This window comes from Aspergillus melleus (assembly GCF_016097325.1).
Source record: "Aspergillus melleus strain CBS 546.65 chromosome Unknown contig2, whole genome shotgun sequence".
NCBI classification, from domain to species: domain Eukaryota; kingdom Fungi; phylum Ascomycota; class Eurotiomycetes; order Eurotiales; family Aspergillaceae; genus Aspergillus; species Aspergillus melleus.
In genome coordinates, this window is record NW_025763371.1 from 4,356,596 (window position 1) to 4,383,482 (window position 26,887).

Below are 26,887 nucleotides of genomic sequence, written 5' to 3' on the forward strand. Positions count from 1 at the left end.
TATTCGCCATGTTCAGCCACGCGGACATGTCCCATGCCCGGTGCAATTCGCACATCATATAGCCAAGTGCCCTTGCAAGGCCAACCTCTAGTTCCAACAAAGCCACATTTCTCTCAATACAGGCCGAGGACCCAAGCTGAACGGGACAAAAGCTTCCTTTTGTCGTGCAAGAATCTCGGCGCTGACGCCCCCGTCGCCTTGACAAGCCGGGTCGCCACGAAGCAGCCATCGACTCGGTTTGCACGCAAATGGATCGTGAAAGTATATCTCGTCATGATGATTAGTGTAAATGGCACACTGACAATAGTGCGGGTGGGAGATATAAGCTAATAGTACAGAAAGTTTTCGAAAGGAGGGGGCAGTCACGAATGATATAATAACGTGTCTCTAATTTGAAGTCTTTTATTCGTAGAATTCATCCATCTAACACTCGCCTTCCGCCCAAGAACCACTCAATCTATCTATTGCACAACATCTCGCATAACGTCGCCGATAGCCTCAGCGCCGCCACCACCACCGAGCAACTTCTCGTTCGTGGCCTGAATGATGACCCGGCGGTAGCTGATCAGAGGCGGAGACCCGTTATCCTTTACTTCGAGAATAAGATGCAGCAGCTGACCTTTGGCAATCGCCTCTCGACTGATCAATTCCACACAGCACTTCTCCGGTGGAGGGATTGTGACCTCCACCTTGCTGCCGGAATCATTGAGCGGCTTGATCTCCAGCTCGCCCACTTCATGGTGGACAGACCATTGTGTTGCGCTAGGGTCACGGTACTGATACCACTTGAAAGTGAGAGTATCATTGGGATCGGGATCATACGACGCAGAAGCATCAAGCTGGAAGGAGGTACCTGCCTCCAACTCAAAATGAAGCGGTTCTAAACCTTTTCTGCCATTGATCTCGACAACGGGGTGATGGTTTGCTTTGCTCAGGTCTGGCGAGAGAGACCACTGCATCCGAGCGGCGAAGTCTGTCTGGAAAGCATCGCGCCAACGCCAGATAGTTGCGTGATTTGATTTGTGTTTCCGGCCATCAAGACCCACGACTTCGTCCACTGTGTCGCTGAAATGACCGTTCGGAACTCCGCTGCCACTAATGTCTGTGGCAATGTATCGACCACCCCAGGATCCGTATCCCGGCTGTTCCGGCACGCCGAGACCGTTTTGAATAATGTATAGGAACGTCGGTGTATCGCCTTCGGGAATGAACATATAGTCCGGGTACGTGGAGCCTAGCGGACCGATCTGGATATTCTCCTTGATCCATTCCTTGCTGATCTTGGAGGGGTCCGGACCACCCTTGTCGAAACCGTACCAGCCGTCGCCAGAAATGCCGCACCAGGCGGCCATACCGTATTGGTTCCATCCATGGACAGAGCAGATGTAGAAGATATCAGGGAAGTGGTGTCGGATCCAGGCACCCGTGTCGTCTTGGTCCGAGATCGTATAGACGCGTAGTCTTGAGCGCAATTTGGCGGCGTCGGCGGCGGAATGGGTGTTTTTAATTTTGAGGAGGACAGAGGCAAGCACATTTGTTCCACCCCAGCACAGTACCCAAAGAGGGTCTTCAGACGGTGTTTCAATGCGGTCTAAGAGGAGTTGGCCGCCTACGCTGAGGGGAATGTTTTCGCCTACTGCTGTCATGCCATATGCCTGCGAGGGATGAGTTAGAAGACCAAATTCTGAGTGTCTGGTTGAAAGTATGTGTTTACCTCTGCGCCCTTCTTAATCAAAGACCTCAAATACTGGGCGGTCGGATATGGGTCATTAGGATGTGCGTGGGCGTTGAGATTGTCGACCACTTTCTCATAGCCATCGACGATTTTGTGCATGTCTTGCGGGCACACCTTATTCTTCATCCAGGTGGATGTGCACGCAACCAACCCCTCTGTCCGGAATTGATTGGAGTAGAGAAGGTAGCGCACCAAAGACTCGGCATCGTCAGGCTCATTGGAGATATCGCTGAGAATGAAGACACGCGGCTTGGTAGCAAAGGTCTGAAGCTGTGTAGGAGAGGCCATGGCGAACAAGGGATGATGAAGATGGCCTTTCCGGCCACGGTGACGACGGCCATATTTGAATGCCTAGGCTTCCATGAATCACGCTGCCCCAGCAATCGCAACTCGAGCCACGCAGGCCCCAAAGCAGACGAGTGGGGTGATCGTGATTGTGGGGGAGGGGAAAAGGAATTGCCGCTATAATTTGGCCGATGTTCTGCCGGTAGCCCCGGACGGCGGAGGCAGTTGCAACCGCCAGACATTGACAACTTCAGGATCAGACCGGCCTTGCTCCACCGCTGCCGAAACCCACGAATTCCCCAGACTATCCCAACATGTGGTCTGAGACATCCATGAGCCATGCCGGCTCGATTGCGGGGCCCCCAGGTTTAGGAGCTGCTTCCCTTCGATGCCATTCACGCTGCAAGCCAGGCATCTGTAAACGCCGTGAACTAACCTATATAATTAAGCCTCGTCCCCGGTGAGGGAAAAAAAGCAAGATGTCACTCACCCCTGGATTCGGTGTCAGTTATTCGGCTTAGTTCGTCAAATGTTCGATTCGATCAAGCAATCAGTGCTCTACCAGGAGCTGAGTCTCCGTTTGGTCTTCATCGGGTGCTTTGTCTCCCTCGGGGCCATGGGCTTCGGATTCGACAATTCCTGGTGGGGAGGTGCACTGGGTCTATCACCCTTTGGCGAGAAGTACGGTGTATGGGACGAGGCCCAGAATGACTGGGCTGTTCCGTCTGAAAAGCAGTCCGCAGGAACAGGTACGGGCTCTGGCGGTATTATTCTCGGCTGTCTGGCAGCTCCGTGGTTGTGTTCGAATCTGGGTCGCCGACCCACTCTGCTAGTCATGGCAGGCCTTCTTATTGTGGGTATCATCCTGGAGGCCACTGCTTTGACCTCCTTCTGGCAGCTGGTGGTGGGTCGTATCGTCGTCTATTCCGGCATCGGCCTGGCCTCTAATGTGGTGCCCATGTATCAATCGGAGTGTGCACCGGCTAAGATTCGAGGTGCGTTGCGAATATTTCTTGATTGAATGTTCGATCAAGACTCATATCATATAGGCGCTTTCCTGGCTGCTTACTCGTTCTGGAACACCTTCGGTGGTTTCATGGCCACGCTGGTCGTGTACTTATGTCAGAGAATCACAAGTCAATGGGCCTATCTGTAAGAACTGGGCCTTTCATTCTGTTTGAGACAAATCCTAACACAGTCTTCCTAGTACCGTGATTCTTTGTCAGCTCACGGTTCCTATCGGCATTCTCCTTTCCTACCATTTCCTTCCCGAAACACCACGGTTTCTGGTTTACCGTGGGCGGTTCGAAGAAGCCGAAGCTGCCATTAAAGATTTGTATGGTCCCAACTACAACGCAGCTGAAGAAGTGCAGCTTCTACGACTCCAGGTCGAAGAACAGCGTGAGCTCCACAAAGCGACCAGCATTATGGACTGTTTCAAAGGCACCAACCTGCGGCGCACAATCATCGCCGCAGGGGTTCAAATCCTGCAACAGGCTCAGGGCATCTCTTTCATCAACAACTTCATCGTGACCTTCATGAAGCAGCTCGGATTCTCCGATCCTCTGAAATACAATGTGATCGTCATTGCCTGTGGTTTAATCGCCAACATGATCTCTTTCTATACCTTCGATAAGATCGGTCGACGATCGAACATGTTCTGGGGTGCGTTCCTCATGGCCGCGATGATGCTCGGCGTCGGCGGCACGACAGCCAACGGCTACAATGTCCTTTCTCCGATGACGCAGAATGGCTGCATCGCCATGCTGGTTCTTTGGTATTTCTTCTACGGCCTCTCCTGGGGACCAGGTGTGTGGATCCTGGGTGGAGAGATCGGAACCGGTCAACTCCGTGAGCACACTTTGCTTTTGTCCAGTCTGGGCAGTTTCGTCACTTCGGTGCCCATCAATTTCGTGAATCCGTATGTTCAGGCCGCCATTGGTGGTCGAACGGCCATCATCTATGGTAGCTTCTCTGTTGCCGCGATAGCATTTGTCTACTTCTTGCTTCCCGAGACGAAGGATCGATCCTTGGAGGAACTGGATGAAATGTTTCAGCAGAAGGTTCCGACGCGGCAGTTCAAGGGATATGTCTGCACTGGATTGGGTGCCCAGATCAGAAACCTGGAGAACAAGGACGATGTCGCCGAGAAGAAGATCAAGGATGTTGAGCATATTGAAGCTGCTATATAAATGTTTGTTAGTCGGTCCAGTGGTTCGGTCTATGTGGCAGGGCAATATTAACCAGGCCGCAGTGTATAGAAATCAATGTCAACTTTTGGAATATGAAAGGACTGTACCATCGAGCTTTTCGAGTTATCTACTAAATCGTTGCGACAATCCACAGGCTTGGCATCTTGAAAGGCCATCGCGATGTCTCGAGATCCTTCGCGGGCCCTAACATGACGAGCCAATACTAAGAGTAGACGTGCTCTATCCCCGTGTGTTAGCTCTGCAAGCCAAGCTGGATCTACACTATGTCGCAGCTATATAGGCTAAAAACGCCAATATCAGCCTGTTTGAGCGGGGTAAATGCATACCTCAAATAGCCTGGCTTTCATCTAGGTAGATAGCATATTCACGTCAGTCTTCAATCAAACTGAGAACTTACGTTGATTAATCTTACTGAACCCATCTTCAGAAAGCCTTCCCAATCAAAGCAAGTAGCTATGTCAGACTCAAGCGACCAATACACCTTCCAAGATGCACTTCACTCTATCCAGCATGGAAATGAAAGTTTATCGGACGCAACAGCTCGTCTACTCTCCCAACTCACTCAGTCCGAACGGTTGTGGCTTCTTGACGGCGACGAATCTTTCTGGCCTGGACTGGGACAGATGATGTTAGATCGTTATAACCGTCACCCCTATGTGCATGGTGCTGTTCCTCGGCTATCTATTCCAGGAGTCCGTTTCACAGATGGACCACGAGGTGTGGTCTTGGAAGAGTCAACTACATTTCCAATCTCCATGGCAAGAGGAGCGACTTGGGATATATCGCTCGAGCGAAGAATCGGCCAGGCAATTGGACTGGAAGCAAAGGCTCAGGGGGCCAACTTCTTCGCTGGAGTCTGTGTCAACCTGCCTCGTCACCCTGCCTGGGGCCGAATCCAGGAAACATATAGCGAGGACCCTCTGCTACTGGGTGACTTCGGGTTAGCTCTGACACAAGGCGTGCAGGAGCATGTCATGGCATGTGTCAAACATTATGCCCTGAACTCGATGGAGAACGCACGATTCCGAGTCGATGTTAAGATTGACGAGGATGTGCTGCACGAGGTTTTCCTTGCCCATTTCCGGAAGATCATCGAGGGTGGAGCCGCGTCCGTGATGTCATCCTATAATTCGGTCAATGGCGAATGGGCTGGACAGAACCATGATCTTTTAACAGACATTCTTCGTGAGAAATGGGGGTTTGACGGATTTGTGATGTCTGATTTCATGTTCGGTTTGCGAGATTCGGCGAAATCCGTCAAGAATGGTCTGGACATCGAAGCACCTTTCCGTCAGCAGAGAGCTATGCGCCTTGAGAATGCCCTTGGTGCAGGCGAGCTAGATTGGTCTCATGTGGATCGATCGTGCGAGAGAATCTTACGCAAGCAACTCGAATTCACTCTTCGCACCGCAGAAAGCCAGCCAGATCGATCCGTCGTATTTTGCGAGGAACACAGAGCACTGTCGCGTGAGGCAGCGGCTCGCTCGATGGTCCTTCTAAAGAATGAGGTTGTTGATGGCCAACGTAACCTCCCCTTGAAAACCGAGTCTATATCAAAGATTGCCGTCGTCGGCCGGTTGGCGAATATTGCCAACACCGGTGACAAGGGGTCTTCGCAAACATTCTCGCCTCATGTCGTTACTCCACTCGAAGGAGTACGAAAGGCTTTTCCAGATGCTGAGGTCACCCATGCCGTTTCCTTAGAGGAAGCAAAACACGTTGCTTCTCAGGCTGACATCGTCATCTGTGTGGTGGGATTCGACCATGAAGATGAAGGCGAATATTGCATTCCAGCTCTGAGGGAAAACCCGAGCCTCCGAACAGTATTCCCTCCGACCAACGGCCCTGAAGATGAGCGAATAAAAAAAATGTATGAAAAGGAAGGGGACGACCAGGGAACTGGAATGACGACCGGTGTCGGTGGCGACCGTAAATCTTTGCGGCTTCGCCCATCTGAAGAAGAACTCATTAAGGAGGTGACGAAGAGTAACCCTCGAACGATTGTGTCGGTTATTGCCGCTGGAACAGTGATGATGGAGTCATGGAGAGAAGTTCCTCCGTCTATATTGCTCAGCTGGTATAGTGGATGTGAAGGTGGACACGCACTAGCAGATGTTCTGCAGGGCAAGATAGATGCTAGTGGTCGATTGCCATTCGCCATCCCCACAGACGAAGCCCATCTACCTTTCTTCGATCGGGACGCATCCGAGATTCGCTATGATCGCTGGTTTGGACAGCATCTCCTAGACAAGCTTGAGGTCTCTTCTGCATTCCCATTCGGATTCGGACTCTCCTACACCGAGTTTAGTATACAGGATGTCACATGTGAGAGGAAAGCAGACAACGGGGAGGAGTTTGAAGTCCTACTTCAAGTGAAAAACCTAGGAAACGTACAGGGACGATTTGTCGCGCAAGTATACGGTCTTCCTGGCGTCCCAGACCTCCCTGCCCGCATTTTGCTTGGCTTTGCTCCCAAAGATATCAATCCAGCTGAGCAGGTAATTGTACGGGTGACTGCATCTTTGCGTCCTCTCCAGAAATGGGTCGCCGGTAGATTCGTTCTCCCCAAAGGCAAGGTCGCAATCGAGGTCGGGCAGTTTTCTGGCGACAAACTGGGGGGAAAGACTGACTTGATCCTGAACTGAGATAATGACCACAGTGATTAGCATAGGATTCCTCCATTACCCTTATAATGAAAGTGCTGGGCTTGTTGTTGATGCATTCTGGTGATTTCGTTTTTGTCCCCCCCAGTCCTTGTAGCGAGCTGGTCACGTTGCCATTGCAAGGCCACAGTTTGCCCAAATGGTTGTTGATGACATACTGAATTCAGAGGCCCGTAAACAAAGATACTTGAAAGAACTCAATTCAAATAGAACGAAAAGAGGAATTGTTGGATGTCGTCCGCCCGTGTGGTTGTGTACTCCGCTGGGCTGGCAAACAAAAAGACTGCTGATGGGTCATGTGCCTACCAGCCCAACAGTGACGAGTGAATTACGACAGTCTAGACAGCATTCCAGAGCTTGGGAACATCTCTTTTACTGCACTTTCTCTCGGTACACGATCAGCCACACCTTCAATCAACTGGAAAGATACATCTGTTCAAAATGATACCTTTGCACCTTCGAATTGAAGAGCGCTACCTTGCCTTAAATAAAATCCTGGGTTCCCTGCTAAATCTTCGTGGCGAAGTCATCACCGATGAGAAAGCTGAACAACTCAGTATCGACATCCACTATTTGGATATTGATACTGGTGCGACATCCGACTCGGTGACTCCTTACTTTCTCCCACGCACATCATTCCCTAGCTGTCGTGACATGAGCGGGGACCTTCATTACATGTTGCTTCCCCAGGGACAGAACCCAAGCAGGGACCATCGATGGAGGATTGAGCAGCCGAAACGAGCGTTGATACTTTTTCCACAGTGCTTGATGCAGGCGTACTTTGATTACGCTTCTGAAATGGATTATGATCGATTGTGGAGAGTTCAGGGTTCCAAGTAAGTCTATTCCTATGCTCAGCTCTAGGCCGCCCTCCAATCATGCCATATCGGTTGCTAACCAACAATGTAGAGTTACGACACATGGTTGGGTGACCGACGGGTGAGTACTTCAATTTGCGAACAACAAATAGGCTGAAAGTATACGCTAATCCCCAGCTAAGCGAAGAGTATTGTCCGTCGAAGGCTCGAATAGTCTCTTTTCTTCACCTTTTTTACCACAGAACTCGATTTGCGACCGATGTTTCGATCTATGAGGATGTTTTCAAAAGTCAAGATAATGAGGTTACTTTTGGTGCCTTTTATCAGAAGATGCGCAATAATATTGCAAATGACAAAGAATTGCACTATCTCAGCGAACTTATCCCGTCTTTCCAGTCTCTAAGCCATGGAATGGCCGACGTTGAAGTTAGGAAATGCCATAATGACTTACCATCAGTCAGTGAACTGCTTGCAGCAGTCAACGCGATTCTACATTCAATGAGAGCGCAAATAAAAGAACTACAAGAGACGAGCTCTGGGCAGAGTTCGCGTTCGCCGATCTTCAATCATATTCTCCCGGTTAGCAGGGTCACTATCCATTTTACAAAGAACCCACTGATGATAGAACTTAGAGGTTAATCCGATGCTTCGATGACTTTGGATATTGCCGCGTGCTTTATGCCTACTTCGATGGTAAGAGGTTGAATGTTCAATTTACGAAGCTTCTGGATTTCACACAATTAGTGATCGATCGCCCAGCTGAAATGCCCTACCGTGATCTTATTGACTTATCCAAACACTATGAGACGATGGATAAACTACTAAAATGGGCATGGCCGGTTGTGCAGGGAGATACTAGTGAAACTGGAATCAAACATACTACCTAGCCGGTGACCATTGTAGATTGAGAAAACAAACCCGGACCTTGCTTCGGAATAGAATTGCCTTATTCTTAATCTGACAGACTTGAACTATTTGCTTCTAGTATCCCAAGAAGCCTAGACGTTTATCATTGCATTGTTACCATCAAACCACATTTGCTATAATTTAATAGATGTTGACAATGGCTGGGCATATGGCAGCCTGAGGCATCAAGGTCTCCACAATGGAAAGTTCTCACGTGCCTGACTTGCATCAGCCGTGGAAATAATGAGAGAAGAAGTAATATTTCCACTCTACGCTAGAACTTCAGGCAGTAGTTCATATTGCAACGCACCGCCAGCGACAGCACGGCGACATCACGGCACGTTCCGTCACTTCATCTTTATCAACTCCATCCAATCGTTTATCTATTAAGGACAACTCTCATCCTCCGAGCTGCCTCAAATCCATTTCAAAGCTTGCAGAGCTGATTCGGACTTGTAAGAAACAATAATCATATGCTACACTGTATCATTCTTATTGATTAACCCCAAAACTGCAGCTGCCACTGCATGAACAGTGAAAGAACCGCCACAACATGACTTCGCTCAATAAGTCGGGCGATACTCAATTTACGGTCTTCATCCGCCTTCCTTTCCCTCGGGGAGAATTTGTCGACCCCCCTCCGGTAAAATGCCATCTTGGGCTGCCCTTAATTGGGAGCGCGGACTGACGCCAACAGGTCGAATGGAACGCTGCCAAGGACCAAGCTCTCTGGGATCTCCTATCGCGTCCGTCCAAGGGAGATGATATAGACTGTAAGAAGTGATCCAATCATAGATTCCCAATCATTGCTAATATGAATACAGGGAAGGCATTGTACGCAGATTGCTCCTAGTACTACAAACCCCCATGCGCGAGTTAACTTGTTTGTTGTTACAGAGCGGAGAGCTTTGACGTTACCCTGCAATTCCTCCTGCAGCAGGCAGCATGGCTGTACGATCGACAGCTTGCTCAGGTTCGCGCACAAATGCGCAAAGTGCCCAACACGCAGTCGAATTCGCCGTCTCCTGCCCCTGGTTCTGTCTCTGGGAGCACGGCTCTGGGGAACCCTCCGGCTAGTAAAGGGGCGCCCACCGCTAGTACTGGTATGCAGCTTTGGCTTTCACCCCATTCATCGCTGAGATCCTTTTTAGGCTCCAGACCGCCAATTCGGTTGACGCTACAGCAGAAGGATAATGTTCCTCCGCGTGGTAAGTTTCATCTTTCCGACATGACGCGTCACCGCCTGTCTCACTTATAATCACTCCAGGCATCATATCACGGCGCACCAGCTCCACAACAACCGTGAACCAGATCAAAGGCCCTCGAGAGTCACCGCGTAATGAAACCCCAGGTGGCGAGCCGAAAGATCCCAGACGCGAAAGCTTTGGTCGACGTCCATCGACAAGCCGACGGGATCAAACGCCTAACATTCCAGTCCACAGGTCGCCAACGCTCGAAGAAGAAGACCTCACGTCAAGCTCCTCCGAGTCTGAATCCGACGACGAGGGGATTATGGCCAGTCGGCGGGGTCCTCGATTCCGGCGATTTGGTAAATTCTCCATGCATCGGCCTGGATTGGGTGACCAGGACGAAGATGAGGATGAATCACCCGCGTTTGTCCCCCTTTCTGCTGAACCTGAGTCTGGCCCCTCCGCCCAGGATCTCAACGCCACCCTTCGCGATGAGCCTGCCGATGCGCGACGGCGGACGGTGAATTCAACTCAGGTTGCAAGACAGCCGATTACGACGGAGTCATCCGCGAGTTCGATCAGCTCGGGGAATCCGGCCACGTTGTCTGTGGGCGACCGACGCCGACGTGCAAATCAGATGGGCGGGCCGTTGAGTCCCCGGCGGACAGAATTGGGGTATAGCCCGCGACGGTCCGTGACGTCTGGAAGAGAGACTAGCGACGGCACCCCCAGCATGGGAAGTAGCTTCAGTGACCTGGATGGTAAGTGTATTCGTCGATTGTCACCCTGACAGCACGTTTGTAGCTAACATATCTGGACCAGATGCAAGCGTCACTCAGTCTGCACTCGAGGAGGCTCTCATGAGTAACATGCAACACGGCGGAATGGCCAGTAGAATGAGTACGATTAGCCAAGCTCTACGGAGTCGGTATTTGTGAGTAGTCAAGCATATCCACAATGATACCAGTAGTACAGAATGAAAGGGGATGAGTTTCATGGTTGCCTGGTACAGATATATATCGTTGTCAGTTTCGTCATCCACACCCTCGGGCAAGTGAGGAAAAGGACAAAGTCCATCACCGAGGATCATCCCTCCCAAGGCCAGTTTAGCGATCCACTAGCCCTCTAGCAAGTCTAGTAGTCCACGAACGCGCATCCTTTTTTAAATGAAATGAACCATTTTCTCCTCCACCCTGGGACGGAATCACGTGGGTCTCCGCTGTCCCGAAGGCGGTGAGCAGCTCACCGGTGCCCCTCGGCTTCTTCTGGGGCGGGCGCTGCAATGCCGAGTCGCTCGACAGCTCCCACTTCCTCAACAATTCAACAGTCTCCTTGTTTTCTCTCCTGTAAGACATTGTACCTTGGATATATCTTCCGCTCGGCTGAGACTGTCAATTGACGTTCCCTGTCCGTCTGCGTGGTGAACCCAGGAAACCCAGCAGGTACTCCTACTAATAGTAATACCCCGCGGGGTTGCGAGCTTACGCTTTGATCGTTTTTCGAGAAAACGGATTCGCTTTGCTAAATTTTCTTTTTCTCTTCTTGTTTATATCTTCCGGTTTGTCAGCTACTTAAGCGTCTGCCAAACGCTAGACAGTCATCTATACAGTGCATTGATAGATACACTGCTCAAGAATCCCGACTACTGGGACCAGACCCGCATCCAGAATGGCAACATCCGAAATGAACGCCGACGCCGAGTCGGTCTACTTCAACAACTTCCCTCCTCCCAAATCCCTACCGAAACACGAAGCCCTCGCGCGAGCCTTCATCGACTACCATGTGGAAGCCAACCGGCGCGTCGTGCTCGTCACGTCCGGCGGAACCACCGTGCCGCTAGAGAACCAGACCGTGCGATTCATCGATAACTTCTCCGCCGGAACGCGAGGCGCTACGTCAGCGGAGTATTTCCTGCAGGAGGGCTACGCCGTGATCTTCCTGCACCGGCAGTTCAGTCTGCTACCGTACTCGCGACACTACAGCCACTCGACCAATTGTTTCTTAGACTTCATGGACGAAGCGCCCCCCTCGGAGTCTACGGGGTCGGATCACGGCCCCGTCGTGGTGCGCAGCGAATACCAGGACGAGATGCGGGACGTGTTGCGGAAATACCGGTATGCGAAGAAGAACAACCTCCTGCTGCTGCTGCCGTTCACTACGATCGCCGAATACCTGTTCGAACTGCGGTCGCTGTCGCAATTGATGAGACCGCTGGGCCCCAACGCGCTCTTCTACCTGGCCGCGGCGGTCAGCGACTTCTTCATCCCGCGCGATCGCATGTCCGAGCACAAGATCCAATCGTCCGAGCTGCCCCCGGAATTCAGCAAGAAGGAGGAAGCGGTCGATTCGTCGGATATCTACACGGGCGGACTCGACACCGCGGCCCCCGGCAATAGCAAGAAACTGGTCATTGACCTGGACCCGGTGCCGAAGTTCCTGCATCGGTTGGTGGACGGCTGGGCCCCCGACGGTAGCATGATCGTGTCGTTCAAGCTAGAGACGGATCCCAATCTGCTGGTATACAAGGCGCAGACGGCGCTCAAGCGGTACTCACATCACCTGGTGATCGGAAATATGCTCTCGACGCGCAAGTGGGAGGTGGTTTTCGTCACGCCCGACGCGCCGTACGAGCGATGGATCCGCGTGCCTAAATCCCGACGCAGCAAGAGTATCTCGGGCGCTGAGGACCAGGTTGGACTGGCAGAAGCCAAGCGGGCGGAGAACGTGGCGGACGGTCATTCCGGGGACAACAGCGAGGCGCGACAGGCCGACAGCGGTCCCGAGGGAGTCGAGATTGAGAATCTGATCATCCCGGAGTTGGTCAAGTTACACACGAAGAAGATCAACACGCATAACAGCAAGGCATGAGGAAGGAAGATTGGGAGGGAGTATAAAACGGGATAATAAGAAACAGTCAGGGGGGTGACTCTTCAGAGAGCGTTAAGAACAGATGGTCTTTTAGTATTGGCGTTTATTCCACGATCCTTGAGCCATGAAAATAGATATGAGAATAAACATGAGACCGGCAGCAGATTGAATTCTTATTGCAGGTGGAGAAGGGGTTGTCGTCATCCCGCGGCAAGACTGGACGATCGGTATTGACTAGTAACGGGAGGTACCTGCACTTTGGTACGGCAGTCTACTGTGGCCCATGTACCTCCTGTGTGTACTGTATGTCCGTGACTGTGTATGTTCGTCTGACATTCTTCAGGGGCTGCAGTCATTCTGGATTCTTTCTGTGGTATGTTTCTGCTTGCTAGATACTCTCTAACTCTCCAAGGACTATACGGAGTATGCGATGTGAACTGTCTACATGGACAGGTGGACACCAAGTCACTAACCACCACTAACTCTACCCCAAACCTCCCCCATATTGATCATGGTCACACCTAATATTCTCTTCTTTACTTCTTTTTTCTCCCCGTCCTTTCATCCTTCCTGTACCAAAGGACACGGCCCAACGGCTGACCCCAACGTACCAGAGGGGGCCGGGTTTCACTTTGACGTCTGGCGCTCTTTAGCCGCCGTGTCCATTTCGTTCCCATTCCGAAACTAACGCGTCATCGACGACTGTTCAGATCGCCATGGAGAGTGGGCCGATCGTCCCTCCGCCTGTCTACATACGTCCTCCTCGTCTGGCTTCGCCGCTTAGCCAAAAAACGTGCAAACTGCGGTGCCTGCGTCGATCGCTTTTGACCCCCGTCATCCTTTTTTCCTTTTTCCCCCTCTTCTCGCCGTCTCTTTCCTCCTCTTTCTCTTTCTCTTTCTCTTTCTCTTTCTCTTTCTCTTTCTCCTCTCTCCTCAGTCTCACTCCTACGTCTCCTCACCCACCACCCCTCTCCGTCGCTTCATCTCCTCGAGCATCATCCTTGTCCCGGATTCTGTCCCGCGGTTTTGATTGAACGGCACTCGAAGAACTAAGCAATTATCCTCCGAACCAATCACACGAGTGACGAGACACTTCCAGCTGACGGGAGGAACGAACCGACCAACTAAGGCATTTGGGGGATAAAAACTAAAAAACAAAAAACAAAAAATGGTGACAGTCGGTTCCATCATTTGGGAGGATCGGTCATAATTTCACTTTGTTTCATTTCCAATTGCTCTGCGTGGTGGTCACTTTGAACCAGCCACGACTTGAATCCAACTGCCACACAACCGCCCGCCTTGCTCGAAGCTCCCCGCAAAAACTAGGATGATTCCCACACGCCCGTTCCGCCGTCGCACCACCTTCCTCGCCGCCCTCCTCGGCCTCTTCCTCCTCTACCACTTCCTCACAATCCGATCCGAGCTACAACCGCCTCATGAGCGACGACGGGTCGACTGCCCGCCCTTACCGGGCATGGAGGACGTGCTGGTGGTGCTGAAAACCGGGGTGACGGAGGCGATGGATAAAATCCCGATCCACTTCCAGACCACGCTGCGCTGCGTGCCACACTATGTGGTCTTTTCCGACTTCGAGGAGGAGATCGGGGGCATTCGCGTCTACGATGCACTGCAGAACATGGACCCGGAGGTGAAGCGCACGGTGCCGGACTTCGACATCTACAACCGCCTGCAGCGTCAGGGCCGAGCGGGCCTCGCGACTGACGACTTCGCCGACGAGGCCAACTCGGCCATCGGAAAACCCAACAACCCCGGGTGGAAGCTGGACAAGTGGAAGTTCCTGCCCATGGTGCAGGAGTCCCTCAAATACAAGCCTGACGCCAAGTGGTTCGTGTTCATGGAAGCGGACACGTATTTTTCCTGGGGCACTCTCATGGAGTGGCTGTCGCATTTCGACGCCTCCAAACCATACTACATCGGCACCGAGACGCAAATCGCGGACGTCATTTTCGCTCATGGCGGCTCGGGCTTCGTCGTCTCCCGACCGGCCATGCAGCTTGTCAACGACGACTACAACGCCCGTTCCGTGTTGCTGAACGAGTACACGGACGGCCACTGGGCCGGCGACTGCGTGCTGGGCAAGGTGCTCGCCGACAACGGCGTCAATCTGCACTATTCATGGCCTATCCTACAGAACTCCAACGTCGGCGAACTCGACGAGTTCACCACCGGCTTCTACCGCGAACCGTGGTGTTTCCCAGCCGCCGCGTTCCATCACGTCGGAGCATCCGATATCCAAGACCTGGCGCAATTTGAAATGCACCGCTGGCGACTAGTAAGCTCTCCCCTTGCATTAATATCTTCCCAACACAACCAACCAACCCACTAACCAAATCTTTCTAAATCAACAGTCCCAGAAAACCACCCTCCTCCACAAAGACGTCTTCCAAGAACTCATCTACCCCGAAATCTCCAACGTCCGCGACAACTGGGACAACCTCTCCGAAGACGAGCAACTCGTCGTCTCCTCCTTCCACGAATGCAAATCCATCTGCACCAACGACCCCGACTGCGTGCAATTCGTCTACCGCTCCGAGAAGTGCTACACGGGGAAGACGCCCCGGCTTGGGGTGCGGAACCCCGAGGCCCGCGCGGGTTGGATCGTGCGGCGCGTCGAGAACATGGTCGATAAGGCGTCGTCGTGTTCGAAGACGAATTGGGGTGTTTAATTCTTAAATTTTCATGTGATGATACTCTCCGGAGTACTTTTCTTTGAGATGGGTTTTATGATTGGATTGGATTGTCTTGGTTGGGTTTGGATTTGATCGCGGGTCGATGAAAATGGAATACGCTTCTTCTTCTTATCTTTATGTTTTAATACTCTTATAGACTTGTTTTGTCTTTGCTTCTTCTTTGATCATTGGTTTCTTGTCTATTGCTTTTGATCATTTTCTTCTAGTTTTTGTTTCATTTCTATCGTTGTCTGTTTGCCTTTTTTTCATTATTCTCTGTGGAGAAAGGCGTATTTGTTAAGGGTGGTGCTTTATGCATTGGGCTCGGGAGTTCTATGTGCTGACTTGATTCCATTCTGGATATTCCGTCTTTCTCTTTATCATATCCGATTGTTTGTGGCTCTAACCATACCGCGATTGCAGACAGACTAATCATGTCCGACGCTATCAAGAAATAACAAACAAACAATAAAATACCATCAATCAATCAACCAGACTCTCTTACTCTTCAATTCGTCCAGTTCTTGATCGAGTGACTAACTGGCCGTGCAATCCATCCCATCGAACCAAAAGCTCAAACCGGTTTCGGACTCGCAGGATCGCCCAAACACTGATCAACCCTCATTACCTTAAACCCCATCTTCTTTACCCCCCTGATCACATCCACCAAATACCCCACCGTACTCTCACTCACAAAGTGCACGACGGCCAAATTCCCTCCCCTGCGCACATCCCGGTAGAATGCCTCGAGCTGGCGCTCCGGGGTGCTGGTATTCGCCCAAAGCCAGTCCTCGATGTCGACGCTCCAGTTGATGATTTGCGGGTTGGTGAGATGCGTCGCGAGGCGCTGGCGGGTGCGCGCGCCGATGGTGCCGTAGGGGGGACGGAAGTACCGAGCTGTTCTGTCTGTTAGCTGGGCATATCCTGGTAGGTGAAGAGTAGATAGGGAGGTATGTACACTCGATGCCTAGATGGTCCTTCAGAGCATAGATATTGCGCGTGATTTCGGCATCGATTTCATCGTTCGATGAGAGGGATTCGATTCTAGATGGCAAAGAAACTTAAGTATTAGTTTTCATGATCATATCACCCCCATCCAAACCACTAACTTTGCCCCTTTCGCACAAACAAGACAGATAGAGAGGATAAGAAAGACCTACTTCCGATGCGTCTCCGAATGCAACGCAATCTGATGTCCCCTCGTTTTCATCTCGCGATACACAGCCGAGAAATTCGTCTCCGGGTCCTTAATCCCCATGCCCACCACAAAAAAGGTCACCAAGATGCCCTCATCCTCCAGGATCTGCATAACCCTCCTCGCAAGGCCCGGTTTCCCATCGTCGATGCCAAACGCAAACGAATTCGGCACAGTGCATCGCATATGGAGCGTCCCGCTAGGCAGTTTCCTCGGGACCCGAAAGGAATGAGGCACGTTCGTCCTAGAGACGAGGTCCACGCGGTAGATGGTGGTCGGGTCGGAGGTATAGAAGCCGCTGAAACCGACGGAGACGACGCGGTGGTGATCGATGTTGAAGTGGCTGAGGGGGATATAGATTTCTCTGGCGCTGTGCGCGGCGGTGCTGAGGGCTTCATAGCGGGCTGCTTCGACGGTATCCCATGTCTCTGGGTAGGGGTGGATAGAGGGATCACAGGCGTAGTTGTGTTGGGTCAAGGAGACTCCGAAGGTCGCGGGCCCGGAAAAGACGACGTGGAGGTAGCGGTCTTGGTAGGGCGTGAGGTTGAAGCATTGAGCGTGACTGAGCTGCGTGTGATAGGCTTGATCGGGGTCGCTCGGATACAGAGTGATTGAGCCTGGGGAGGTGGTGAAAGGAAGGTCTTCGAGAGTTCCGTGCCAGTGTCCCAGGGCGTTCGTTTCGTTGTTGGAGAAGGTGTCGATGGTGAGAGGGCCGGTGTAGCTTAGTGGCTGGGAGAAGGTGGTAAATTGGGAGGGAGAGGGGGAGGAAGAAGAGGGAGGTAGGAATATAGCAAGGATTAACGCTGCGGAAAGAAAATACATTCTGTTTTCCTTTTTTCTTGAGTATTCGGTGCAGTGGGAGAATAAGAATCATATCTAAGGTGAGATGTACGCTTACTACGGTGTTTACTGCGTTCCTACAAACGGAAGGAGCGAGGCTCATCTACCAAGAGCGCATAGTAGGAAACTCATGAATTATTTTACTTCTTAAAGGCGCCCATACAAAGTCACAGCTAGTCATCCTTCCGCACCAAATACCCCCAACTCTCCAGTAGCCAGTGATACCCAGTTCTGGGAAAGTCAACCGGCCCGTGGTCAATGTAGGGTCATCCCTCTTCGAAGTCTGGGCAGGACAGGTAGGATCAGAGAGCCAGCTCTGAGAGGAAAACGGAAACAAACGAGTACCGGGTGGAGGGCTTGAACGGCAATGAGGTGGTTTCCTCTAGACAGTCCAAAGCCACCGGCAGAGAAGCAAGTGATTACTCCCAGCCAGCAACCGGGGCAGGGGCAGCATCATCGGACGCGTCCATTGGAATGCCACCCCAAGCTGCGCCAGTGTCGTTGTCTCCGCCATCGTTGACACCGTCTGCCTCATCATCGGTGTCATCGTCAAAAGTGATCCTCTCATCGATAGGCTTGTACGACTCCAGGAAGTTTGGAATCCTCTGTTTGCTCTCAACCAGGATCTTGACAAGTTCCGGAGCGAGATCACTATCACGGTCATTGTAGAATGAGGTAGCGAGTCCTTCGTTGCCAATGCGTGCAGTACGCCCTGTTCATTATTAGTACTCATAATTACCTGCCAGGAAGACAGAAAACTGACCGATACGGTGGATATACTCGGTAATGCCGCCGTGGGCCATACGAGGAAGGTTGAAGTTGATGACATGCATCACGTTTTTTATATCAAGACCACGGGCAGAAACACCGGTAGCCACGAGGATAGGACATTTGGCAGTCCGGAAGGCGCGCCTGCGGTAGGTTAGACAAGACTCTCACTCATGACAGACATAATACTGACAAAGCATCTTCACGCTCACGCTGGGTACGGTCAGAGTGAATTGAGGTGCTTGGCAAGCCCATGTTGTACAGGTAGTCATCGAGTAGATCGGCATCCTTCTTGAAGTTCACAAAGATCAAGGTACGGGAAGGGGGCATGGAAAGAAGCAAGTCGTAGAGACACTGCTTCTTGAGGTGATCCTCCGCATAGACAATCTAAAACTGTCAGTCGTAACCCGGACATCGGTCGGCAAGAGCCTTACGTTTTGATCCACGTTGATGTGAGTACTGCCCGGACGTCCAATACGAATGCGGACGTGGTCATCGGCCAGGTATTTACGAGCCAACTCGCGGCAGGATTTGTTGAAGGTAGCTGAGAACATCATGTATCTGTGGTCCGCATCCTCGTTGACGTCTGCACCTGTTAGCATCGATGTTATCAAAGCAGCAAGAAAGTGAAGCTTGCCTCCACCGGACATGATCTTGACAAAATCGGATTCCCAGTCCGACAGGAGAAGTTCGTCAGCCTCGTCAATGATGGTGTACCTGAAGAACAGTTTAGCAATTGCCCAACCACTAGCTTGGCGGACCTACTTCACACGACGAAGCGACAGGATGTGAGGCTTGTCCATAAAGTCCATCAGGCGACCGGGGGTCCCAATGAGAATATCACATCCCTTCGCCAGTTCCTCACGCTGACCACGCACAGGAGCGCCGCCATAGACAACGCAGGGACGCAGCATAGATCTGTAGCACAGACGACGCGCCTCGTCGAAGATCTGGGTTGAAAGTTCTCTGGTGGGAGCAACAATCAATACCAACGGCTCGGCGCGAACGGCGTCAACGGTTGGATCGTATCCCTCGACCAGGTTGGGGCGTTTGGCTGCCAATTTTTTCGCCTTTCCCATCAGCTGCGAAAGTACGGGAATCAGAAATGCCGCAGTTTTTCCAGAACCTACCCTGTCAGCCAGATGTCACTGAAGACGATCACGGTGAGCACTTACCAGTTTGCGCAATGGCAATGAGGTCATGTCCAGTCAGCACTGCGGGAATAGAATATGCCTGAATCGGAGTAGGGTACTCGTAGTGGCAAAGACGAATGTTTTCGCGCACAATCGGGTGCAGTCCGGCGTCGTCGAACTTCAAGATTGTTAGCAGTTTCGTTGGTAAGATGACACTTGATAGAGGACTTACATCTCTGACGGGTTTCGGACGCTCGTGACTCTCGGCAATGACATCGATGTTCTGCAGGCTTGAAGAAATAAGCCAACGAAGGTTAAATCTGGTAGGAAGGCATCTTGTACGTACTTGCCAAGCTTCAAACCCGCCCTGTTGATGTACTCGCTGCGGAACAACATCTCCTCCAGCTCAGGACTCCTCGGGCCGACATCGCCATACTCGTCTTTCCACTCGTATTTGGCAGCATTGGCTGCCCACTCAGGAAGTTCGAGCTGGGCTTCTTCCTCGGAGGGCTTGGGAAGGGGGGGCAAGTTACCACCATACTTTGTATAGTCGTAGCTCTCGGGCTTACTCCAGCCCTTTTCCTGGGCAGCAGTGACCTTGTCTTGGACATTGGTCACATCGTGGAGGGCAGTCTCCATTTCGGTAGTAGAGAAGCTATCCATGATGTCTTCAAAACACGGAGGAGTGCACGTGTTGAGGGGCAAAGATAAGAACGCGATGGGAAAGGTTCGTGAATTGAAAAGAGACAGCCCGAAGAGATTATCGACCAACAGAGTTGAAAGATGGTCTCAAGTGAGAAAATGCAAAACACGACACTCGATAAGTAAGAAAGAAGAAACACCAAGGGGGTTGGAGATGTGTTGATGGAAAGAAAGAGGGAGAGAGGAAGAGGAAGAAGGAGGAAGAAGGTGGGCGGGAGAAGAGGAAACAGAAGAGAGCGAGGGAGAGGGGGAGGAGTGAATATAAACAAAGCACTCAGCTCCCCGGTGACCGTCCACGGTACTGTCAACACTTTAGCAGAGGCCTCCCTTGTGACTGGAAGCTCAGAGAGCGTCTGCCACACAGAATAAACGTAGAATGGCAAAGAATACTTATCTGTCCGGGACCTGAGAAATCCCGTAGAAGCAAGCCATGTCTCAGAGAATTGGGCACCATTTCGAGCTCTGCAGGAACCTTCACTCTACAGGCAAGTTCACTTCACTTCTGATCCAATGAGAGGAGTCTACGGGCAATAAATCTGGCACCTTGGTGTTCTGGAAAGCCATGGAAACGAGGAGGATGCAAGTATCCGGACTGTGTGGCTGTTGACGAAGCCTCCGTGCCTGAATTAGAAGTTGATTCAGACAGCTGCAATCTATCTTTGTTTGACGCTTTAGCTGTGGTGGTCTTCTTTTTTTCTTTTTTCATCTGACTTTTTCCTTCTCTCTCAAATGCATGTTGCCTTGTTTACTATCAGAGTGGGCGGAGTATAGAGAGGACTGATGTAGCGCTTTCCTATATTTATTATTTTAGTCTCTGGGTTTTTGTGGTTTTGAATTTGAATTGTCCATATTTTTGCAAGAAGAATACCTGAGAATGGCTGCTCTATACTTCACTTCGTAGTGAATGTAGTCCGTGGGTGCCTTAAGCCCTATGGCTCATGCCTTGCTGCCTTGCTGCCTCGTTGCCTGACACGGCTGCCTGACAGCCTCAGGAGGCGAGGACGTCACGCGAGGCGAAGTCGAGTGAGGCCGTCAACCTCAACCTCAACCTCAACATCAACCTGGAACTTGTCGGCTCTCCTTGCGTCCCGGCATCCTGCTACCCTGCTACCCTGCTACCCTGGCACGAGCATATCGCCTCTCTGCGAAAGGATGACGGGACTCCTCCAGTGGTTCCACCGCGACCGCTCAACGGAAGCGGGCAGAAGGAGATATACGCCGTAGGGACCATCACGGCTATCCCCATTGATCCGGCCTGGAGATTCGCCCCGGTCGCTCGGAAGTCCCTTAATCCTCGTTCTCGTTCTCGATGTTATCAGATCGATCCGCTTCTTTCCTCTCTCCTCCTCATTCCTCCTCATCTCCATTGTCCGACCATGTCATCCTCAAGTCCTGATCCCGCCCGCAGCGGTGTTCGGCTGGACCGAGCTATCTTCAATCCCGGTGCCGTCAAGATCAACGTTAAAGGGGCCTTCATCGTCGATGAGGATCCTCGGTCCAAGAGCCCCGTCAGGACCGATGGCGTTCACTACGAAGGTCACGATATTCGTCTGCCTCAACACAACGGTCTAGTGAGCCATGTCGCTGTCGATGTACGTTTCTCACCTGTCTACTTTTTTTTTTTCTGCTTCCGCTGTTCCCCGCACATTTTCCACCCCGCAATCCTACTCAGCTATCGCCCTCTTTTTTTTTTCTTCACCCACGCACAACGTCGCATCATTGAGACTAACGACTTTTCGTACTGTTCTAGATTGGCGGATCGCTGGCGAAACTGGTTTACTTTACTCGGGAGCTGGACTCTCCGGACAATGGCGGCCGATTGAACTTTATCAACTTCGAGACCCACCGCATAGACCTGTGCATTGATTTCATCAAAGAGCTGAAGGAGGAACATGAGAAGGCCAATGGCCCGTCTCCGGATCAACTTTGCGTGGTCGCCACCGGAGGAGGTGCCTATAAATACTACGACAAACTGAAGGAGGCGTTGCAAGTGAACATTATCCGCGAAGACGAGATGGAATGCTTGATCACCGGTGCGTCGAACTCCCGGTTCAAGGAGGAATGCAACTAATAATAGCGGCAACAGGTCTCGACTTCTTCATTACCGAAATCCCCAACGAAATCTTTACCTACAGCGAAATCGACCCGATGCAGTTTGCCGAGGCCCGACCGGACGTCTACCCGTATTTATTAGTCAACATCGGCTCCGGTGTCTCCATGATCAAGGTGTCCGGCCCCAAACAATACCAGCGCGTGGGAGGAACCCACCTGGGTGGTGGAACGTTCTGGGGAATCATGTCCCTGTTGACCGGGGCTCGGACCTTTGACGAAATGTTGGCGATGGCCGATCAAGGCGACAATAGCGGCGTTGATATGCTGGTCGGGGACATCTACGGAATGGACTATAATAAAATTGGATTGAAGAGTACGGCAATTGCCAGCACGTTTGGAAAGGTGTTTCGCTTGAAGAGTGCTGCCGAACAGGAATCGGGTTCCGAAGGCGACGAGGCGCAGGAGGAAAGCGACCAGACGAATGGGGATGTCAAATTCAAGAATGAGGACATGAGCCGCAGTCTGCTTTATGCGATCAGGTAAGTTGGCAGCCGCGCGCGACTGGGCAATATGGATGGCTAACGAACCTAGTAACAACATTGGACAAATTGCCTACCTCCAATCGGAGAAGCAGCAAGTCAAGCACATCTATTTCGGCGGCTCCTTTATCCGCGGTCACCGACAGACCATGAACACGCTGTCTTACGCCATCCGATTCTGGTCCAAGGGCGAGAAGCAAGCCTATTTCCTGCGCCACGAAGGATACATCGGTGCCGTCGGCGCCTTTCTACGCAGAAAGCCCGTTAACTGGGGCCGTCGCAATAGCATCGACGGCGCCTCTTCCTGATTTCCTGAAACCCAATCATCCTTAATAGAAGCGACCATGACTGCATGCCCAATCTCCATGCGTTTGTGAATCACTCCAGGGCCGGTCCGACTTCCTGGCCCAATGATACCCGTTGAAGTTCAACAAAATCTGGTGCAGATTAGACCCGAAATATTGTCATTTTGTCTGGTTGGATGTCTGTTATTACGGCCTAAAACACGAGCGTGTGCCAGCTATCATTTTGAGCGTTTTGTACATTTACGAGATCATTTTACCTTTCATCTAATTTTTTCTTTATATGTTTCAAGTGTTTCATGGTCATCTATGCCAAGGAGCCACCAATGCTACCTAGATTTGTCTTGACTCCCACGAATGCAACATATACGGGAAAGTGGCTATGCTGAGCGACACAATGTCTAGGTTTCAATCCATCGTAGCCATGCGCATTGGGTATTGCGCAGCGCAATTGTTTCGGATGGCTGCGGCGTCGACGTAGCGGTCTGCAACTGTCCAATCTATCGGTCTGCCGGCACTCCACTTCTACTACTGATTCATCGCCCGATGTTTTTCATGTGCTCCGGGTGCACGGCGTATAACTGAAGAATAGGATATCATGGCCCGACATCCGGTGATATTCCCTGCTGGATCTCTCGCTACGCAGAGAGCTACTTACCCAATGGGGAACAGCTGCATCTGCGTCTTTCTACTAGCGCCTCGCCAATTGTCGCCAATTGTCTTGATCGCTACTGGCGGTTCCAGAGACTCTCGTTTGCCTGCTGAATCTCTAGGGCACTATTGAATACCCGGCACTGCGCAATCTCTCCCTGTCTCATCTCCTAGAAATCGGGCCATCGCCAACATGCGCGGCCGGTAAGCGATGCCCCTTCAATTCACAACAATATCCTTCTAACACTGACGAAAACCAGCCAACCCGACGCCATCAGGCTCATCCAGTCGGAATCCGACGACGAGCGCAAACCCTCTTTGTCGCCCGATTCCCCAGACCCCGCATCCACAATGGTTGTCGTGCAATCTCCACCCATCTTCGGACCCGACCGGCCTTTCCCCTCTCACATTATCGATCTTCTCAAGGAATATCATCGACATAATGGGCCCCGGGCGCCGCAGTTCGCATACAAGGGACGACCGTCCTCCCCGTCAAAAGTGTTTGATCGGCAGGGTAAGGAAGTTGATTTGTCGCTGTTTTCTATCGTCGAGCCCTGCCAGTACAGGGTCCTGGTGCTTCATCGACCGGGGGTACGGGACAATCTGGTGACTTGCCATCTGCCGTACGCGTCGAAATATGGGACATATTTGATGGCGTGGCTGGGGGAGGAGAAGGGGTATGAGACAGATTGCTGCGCCGTGAGAATTTTCAATCGCGACCTCAATGCGATTCGGTTTTCACATCAGGTGTGGACGGCGCTGGATGATATGAGGATGAAGTCTCAGGGCGTGTCACAGACGAAGGATACTACGCTCAAGAACAAGAGGGTCGAGACGCCGCGGTCGACCAGGGCGACCAGGGCGAATGGTGCTGCAAATGGCCGGAGTGCCAACACCAGCACGAATCGCAACACCAGCACATCCAACAAAACTGCCACCTCAATGAGCAATGGAAACAGCCACGCAGATACCGATTCCGGAAGCGAATACGAAACATATTCTGGCTCTGACGACAGCTCGGAAGAGGAAACGTCGGACGAAGAGGAGGTATCGTTACCGCCGGCGAAAAAGGTGAAGACTGTACCAGAGACTCCCACTGCGCGGTCGACTCCAGGCTCGGCGGTCTTCAAGCTGGTCTCCTACAAGTCCGGAGCCATTCGGTGCTTTCCTCTAGAGGAATGCAAGACGGGCAAGGACCTGTTCCAGAAAGCTCGCGATTTCTTTCGTCTGTTTGACCGGAAAGTGGACGTGAAGATCCTGTCCTGTCAGATCTCGTCGCGGGCAGAACAGCATTATTTATTTGAGGGTAGCGAGGGAGAATTTGCGTTGCTTGTCGAGCAGGTCAAGGGGACTCAGGCAGGGGGGAGGTGCACGGTGGAAATTGGACATGTTTTGTCGTGTTGATTTTTATTCCTCTTTGGTTGGTATATTCACAATTGATATCTCGTATAGCATAATGATAGAATGACAATAGAACATGTTTACCCAGCGATCTTTACTCCCGTTCATACTTCTGTTGATTCCGAAACCGACTTAGCGTCTTGGCTAGTGCATCGTCATCTACTCTCCCCATCTCCATCTCCATCTCCATCTTCATCTTATCCTCCTCTCCTCCCCGACAGTAGCATTCGCCATGCCTCACAAATGAATCCGCGTCTGCTCGATGCCTTCATTGTCCGACTCGCCTCCGCCCGTCCCCCCGCCCGTCCCCGTCGAAACCCATCCCTACCGAACCGTCGGCCACCAATCTCCCGCGCAGCAGCGCGCCCTGCCCGATCCGACCCGCCTCGCCCCTGAAGACGCCTACTATACGCAGTCGCTGACACGTACGCGATCGACCGCCGACGGTACCGGCACCAGCACCGGCGACTACGATGACTCGGTCGGCGTGTTGAACGGCGCCGCGGCGTCCGTGGCGGCGTTGCGACCGCTGCCTGCGCCGGGGCGAAAGGATGCCCGTAAAGTGCGAGGCACAAGCAGACGCAGACGGAAGGGGGCGTGGAAGAAGCTTCTTTGGGTGAAGCAGTCTTGTAGGTGGTTACATCCTCTGGTTCATTTGACTCGGGGGGTTCTGTTTGAATGGGAAATGAAATGAGAGAGGCTAATTGGCATTGGCATTGGCATTGGCTCTTTAGATCCTGATAATTACACCGACACCGAAACCTTCCTGGATCATCTCCAACGCAACCCGCGCGTGCGGCCCTACGATTTCTGGCCCCTGGTCGCCGATTCGACCGTCATTGTGCAGCACGTCTGCTCCGTCATTATATTCGTGTGCTGTTTCGTCGGCATCGTGCAGGGGCGCGTCAGCCCCGTTTCGGTCGTCTGCTGGGGCAGCGTCGGGTCGGCGTTTGGTTGGATTCTCTGGGATTCGTGGATGCTACGGGAACAAGGGGAGGGGTTTCAGGGGGCCGATGGGTCCTTGGAAGGAGATGACGGGTCGAGTTCTAGCTCGTTGACTAGCTCGGGGAATCCGGCCGGGTGGTCGCACGGACAGAAGGACGGACAGGTGCATGGGTTGGGGTTGACCATGAATGAAACGGATGGAGGGGACAGTGCCCAGGAGCAGCAGCAGCAGCAGCAGCAGCAGCAACAGACTACAAGCCAAGCGAATGCGTTTGTCGGTCGGTTTGACACTGGAAAGTCGTCGTTGCTGTCGGCAAGGAACCGCCAACGGCTGTCGACGGTGAAGTCGGCGTTCTTGATCTACTGTGCGCTGCTGGGTCTCAGCCCGATACTGAAATCGCTGACGAAATCTACGGCTAGCGACTCGATCTGGACGCTGAGCTGCTGGTTGCTGATGATCAACATCTTCTCGTTCGACTACGGCAGCGGAGAGGGCGCCGGTGCTACCAACTTCCCAGCCTCGCTGTCTACCAACGCGGCGGTGATGGCATCGACGGTGCTAGCGTCGCGTCTGCCGTCCACGACGCACGTGTTCAGTCTCATGCTCTTCTCGATGGAAGTGTTCGGACTGTTCCCCATCTTTCGCCGACAGCTGCGTCACATCTCGTGGACAGGGCATGTGTTTCTCACGCTCGTCCTGGTCATTGTTGCCGGGGGTGCGGTGGGGATCACGCTGCGCGGCGGATGGATGGCGGCCGTGGTGGGATCGATCCTAGGCAGCATGCTGACGGCGCTAGCGATGGGCGGGTGCAGCTGGTGGCTGATCAGCCTACAGAAGTATAAGAACGTGGTGATCGGACCCTGGGATCCAGCACGGCCGATCATTCGACGATGGGACTGACCGGTTGACATGGACGGGACTGGCATGAGGAGAACCCTGCAGCCAAGTCGGAAAACCCTTGTCTGGCGAGATATTTTACATCTAGCACAG

At 52.2% G+C, this 26,887-nt stretch overlaps 12 protein-coding genes across 13 annotated transcripts; 9 read left to right on the forward strand and 3 right to left on the reverse strand.

The window, feature by feature from the left end:
* Window positions 1–461: 461 nt before the first annotated feature.
* LDX57_004314 (uncharacterized protein) lies at window positions 462–2,023 on the reverse strand (the record flags this gene model as incomplete). Its single annotated transcript, XM_046085972.1, has 2 exons — window positions 462–1,655; window positions 1,715–2,023. The coding sequence occupies 2 exons, from the start codon at window positions 2,021–2,023 to the stop codon at window positions 462–464; spliced, it is 1,503 nt and encodes a 500-aa protein (XP_045941935.1).
* Window positions 2,024–2,284: 261 nt separating this feature from the next.
* Window positions 2,285–4,272, forward strand: LDX57_004315 (uncharacterized protein). Its single transcript, XM_046085973.1, has 3 exons — window positions 2,285–3,015; window positions 3,070–3,172; window positions 3,228–4,272. The coding sequence occupies exons 1-3, from the start codon at window positions 2,550–2,552 to the stop codon at window positions 4,210–4,212; spliced, it is 1,554 nt and encodes a 517-aa protein (XP_045941936.1). The 5' UTR covers window positions 2,285–2,549; the 3' UTR covers window positions 4,213–4,272.
* A 716-nt stretch (window positions 4,273–4,988) lies between these two features.
* On the forward strand, window positions 4,989–6,878 carry LDX57_004316 (uncharacterized protein; the record flags this gene model as incomplete). Its single annotated transcript, XM_046085974.1, has 1 exon — window positions 4,989–6,878. One exon carries the CDS (start codon window positions 4,989–4,991, stop codon window positions 6,876–6,878), a length of 1,890 nt encoding a protein of 629 aa, XP_045941937.1.
* A 459-nt stretch (window positions 6,879–7,337) lies between these two features.
* Window positions 7,338–7,839, forward strand: LDX57_004317 (uncharacterized protein; the record flags this gene model as incomplete). Its single annotated transcript, XM_046085975.1, has 2 exons — window positions 7,338–7,732; window positions 7,806–7,839. 2 exons carry the CDS (start codon window positions 7,338–7,340, stop codon window positions 7,837–7,839), a joined length of 429 nt encoding a protein of 142 aa, XP_045941938.1.
* A 1,095-nt stretch (window positions 7,840–8,934) lies between these two features.
* On the forward strand, window positions 8,935–11,032 carry LDX57_004318. Of its 2 annotated transcripts, XM_046085976.1 has the most exons (7): window positions 8,935–9,263; window positions 9,318–9,393; window positions 9,445–9,454; window positions 9,518–9,723; window positions 9,772–9,828; window positions 9,888–10,571; window positions 10,633–11,032. In XM_046085976.1, exons 1-7 carry the CDS (start codon window positions 9,174–9,176, stop codon window positions 10,746–10,748), a joined length of 1,239 nt encoding a protein of 412 aa, XP_045941939.1. In that variant the 5' UTR covers window positions 8,935–9,173; the 3' UTR covers window positions 10,749–11,032. The 2 variants fall into 2 exon arrangements, with proteins under 2 accessions (XP_045941939.1, XP_045941940.1); XM_046085977.1 differs by having other exon boundaries at window positions 9,445–9,828.
* A 79-nt stretch (window positions 11,033–11,111) lies between these two features.
* CAB2_1 (phosphopantothenate--cysteine ligase CAB2) lies at window positions 11,112–12,841 on the forward strand. The gene has a single exon (XM_046085978.1). The coding sequence runs from the start codon at window positions 11,479–11,481 to the stop codon at window positions 12,676–12,678; it is 1,200 nt and encodes a 399-aa protein (XP_045941941.1). The 5' UTR covers window positions 11,112–11,478; the 3' UTR covers window positions 12,679–12,841.
* Window positions 12,842–14,005: 1,164 nt separating this feature from the next.
* Window positions 14,006–15,365, forward strand: LDX57_004320 (glycosyltransferase family 31 protein; the record flags this gene model as incomplete). The annotated part of the gene is made up of 2 exons (XM_046085979.1): window positions 14,006–14,971; window positions 15,048–15,365. The coding sequence occupies 2 exons, from the start codon at window positions 14,006–14,008 to the stop codon at window positions 15,363–15,365; spliced, it is 1,284 nt and encodes a 427-aa protein (XP_045941942.1).
* A 577-nt stretch (window positions 15,366–15,942) lies between these two features.
* On the reverse strand, window positions 15,943–17,385 carry LDX57_004321 (polysaccharide deacetylase family protein; the record flags this gene model as incomplete). Its single annotated transcript, XM_046085980.1, has 3 exons — window positions 15,943–16,265; window positions 16,327–16,412; window positions 16,529–17,385. The coding sequence occupies 3 exons, from the start codon at window positions 17,383–17,385 to the stop codon at window positions 15,943–15,945; spliced, it is 1,266 nt and encodes a 421-aa protein (XP_045941943.1).
* Window positions 17,386–17,822: 437 nt separating this feature from the next.
* Window positions 17,823–20,154, reverse strand: LDX57_004322 (DEAD/DEAH box helicase; the record flags this gene model as incomplete). Its single annotated transcript, XM_046085981.1, has 8 exons — window positions 19,651–20,154; window positions 19,537–19,594; window positions 19,347–19,482; window positions 18,937–19,297; window positions 18,606–18,888; window positions 18,365–18,558; window positions 18,167–18,315; window positions 17,823–18,115 (listed from the first exon to the last, which is right to left on the reverse strand). The coding sequence occupies exons 1-8, from the start codon at window positions 19,965–19,967 to the stop codon at window positions 17,823–17,825; spliced, it is 1,791 nt and encodes a 596-aa protein (XP_045941944.1). The 5' UTR covers window positions 19,968–20,154.
* A 1,228-nt stretch (window positions 20,155–21,382) lies between these two features.
* On the forward strand, window positions 21,383–22,905 carry LDX57_004323 (pantothenate kinase; the record flags this gene model as incomplete). The annotated part of the gene is made up of 4 exons (XM_046085982.1): window positions 21,383–21,598; window positions 21,757–22,039; window positions 22,093–22,597; window positions 22,650–22,905. 4 exons carry the CDS (start codon window positions 21,383–21,385, stop codon window positions 22,903–22,905), a joined length of 1,260 nt encoding a protein of 419 aa, XP_045941945.1.
* An 838-nt stretch (window positions 22,906–23,743) lies between these two features.
* On the forward strand, window positions 23,744–24,954 carry LDX57_004324 (uncharacterized protein; the record flags this gene model as incomplete). Its single annotated transcript, XM_046085983.1, has 2 exons — window positions 23,744–23,754; window positions 23,811–24,954. The coding sequence occupies 2 exons, from the start codon at window positions 23,744–23,746 to the stop codon at window positions 24,952–24,954; spliced, it is 1,155 nt and encodes a 384-aa protein (XP_045941946.1).
* Window positions 24,955–25,213: 259 nt separating this feature from the next.
* Window positions 25,214–26,797, forward strand: pigc (phosphatidylinositol N-acetylglucosaminyltransferase; the record flags this gene model as incomplete). The annotated part of the gene is made up of 2 exons (XM_046085984.1): window positions 25,214–25,580; window positions 25,686–26,797. The coding sequence occupies 2 exons, from the start codon at window positions 25,214–25,216 to the stop codon at window positions 26,795–26,797; spliced, it is 1,479 nt and encodes a 492-aa protein (XP_045941947.1).
* Window positions 26,798–26,887: the final 90 nt, after the last annotated feature.

Coding starts and splice junctions, on each gene's coding strand:
- LDX57_004315 (XM_046085973.1), top strand. CDS start 2,550: ATGTTCGATTCGATCAAGCAATCAGTGCTCTACCAGGAGCTGAGTCTC. Junction 3,016..3,069: donor TGCACCGGCTAAGATTCGAG/GTGCGTTGCGAA, acceptor CATATCATATAG/GCGCTTTCCTGGCTGCTTAC. Junction 3,173..3,227: donor ACAAGTCAATGGGCCTATCT/GTAAGAACTGGG, acceptor CAGTCTTCCTAG/TACCGTGATTCTTTGTCAGC.
- LDX57_004318 (XM_046085976.1), top strand. CDS start 9,174: ATGACTTCGCTCAATAAGTCGGGCGATACTCAATTTACGGTCTTCATC. Junction 9,264..9,317: donor AATTTGTCGACCCCCCTCCG/GTAAAATGCCAT, acceptor TGACGCCAACAG/GTCGAATGGAACGCTGCCAA. Junction 10,572..10,632: donor TAGCTTCAGTGACCTGGATG/GTAAGTGTATTC, acceptor TATCTGGACCAG/ATGCAAGCGTCACTCAGTCT.
- CAB2_1 (XM_046085978.1), top strand. CDS start 11,479: ATGGCAACATCCGAAATGAACGCCGACGCCGAGTCGGTCTACTTCAAC.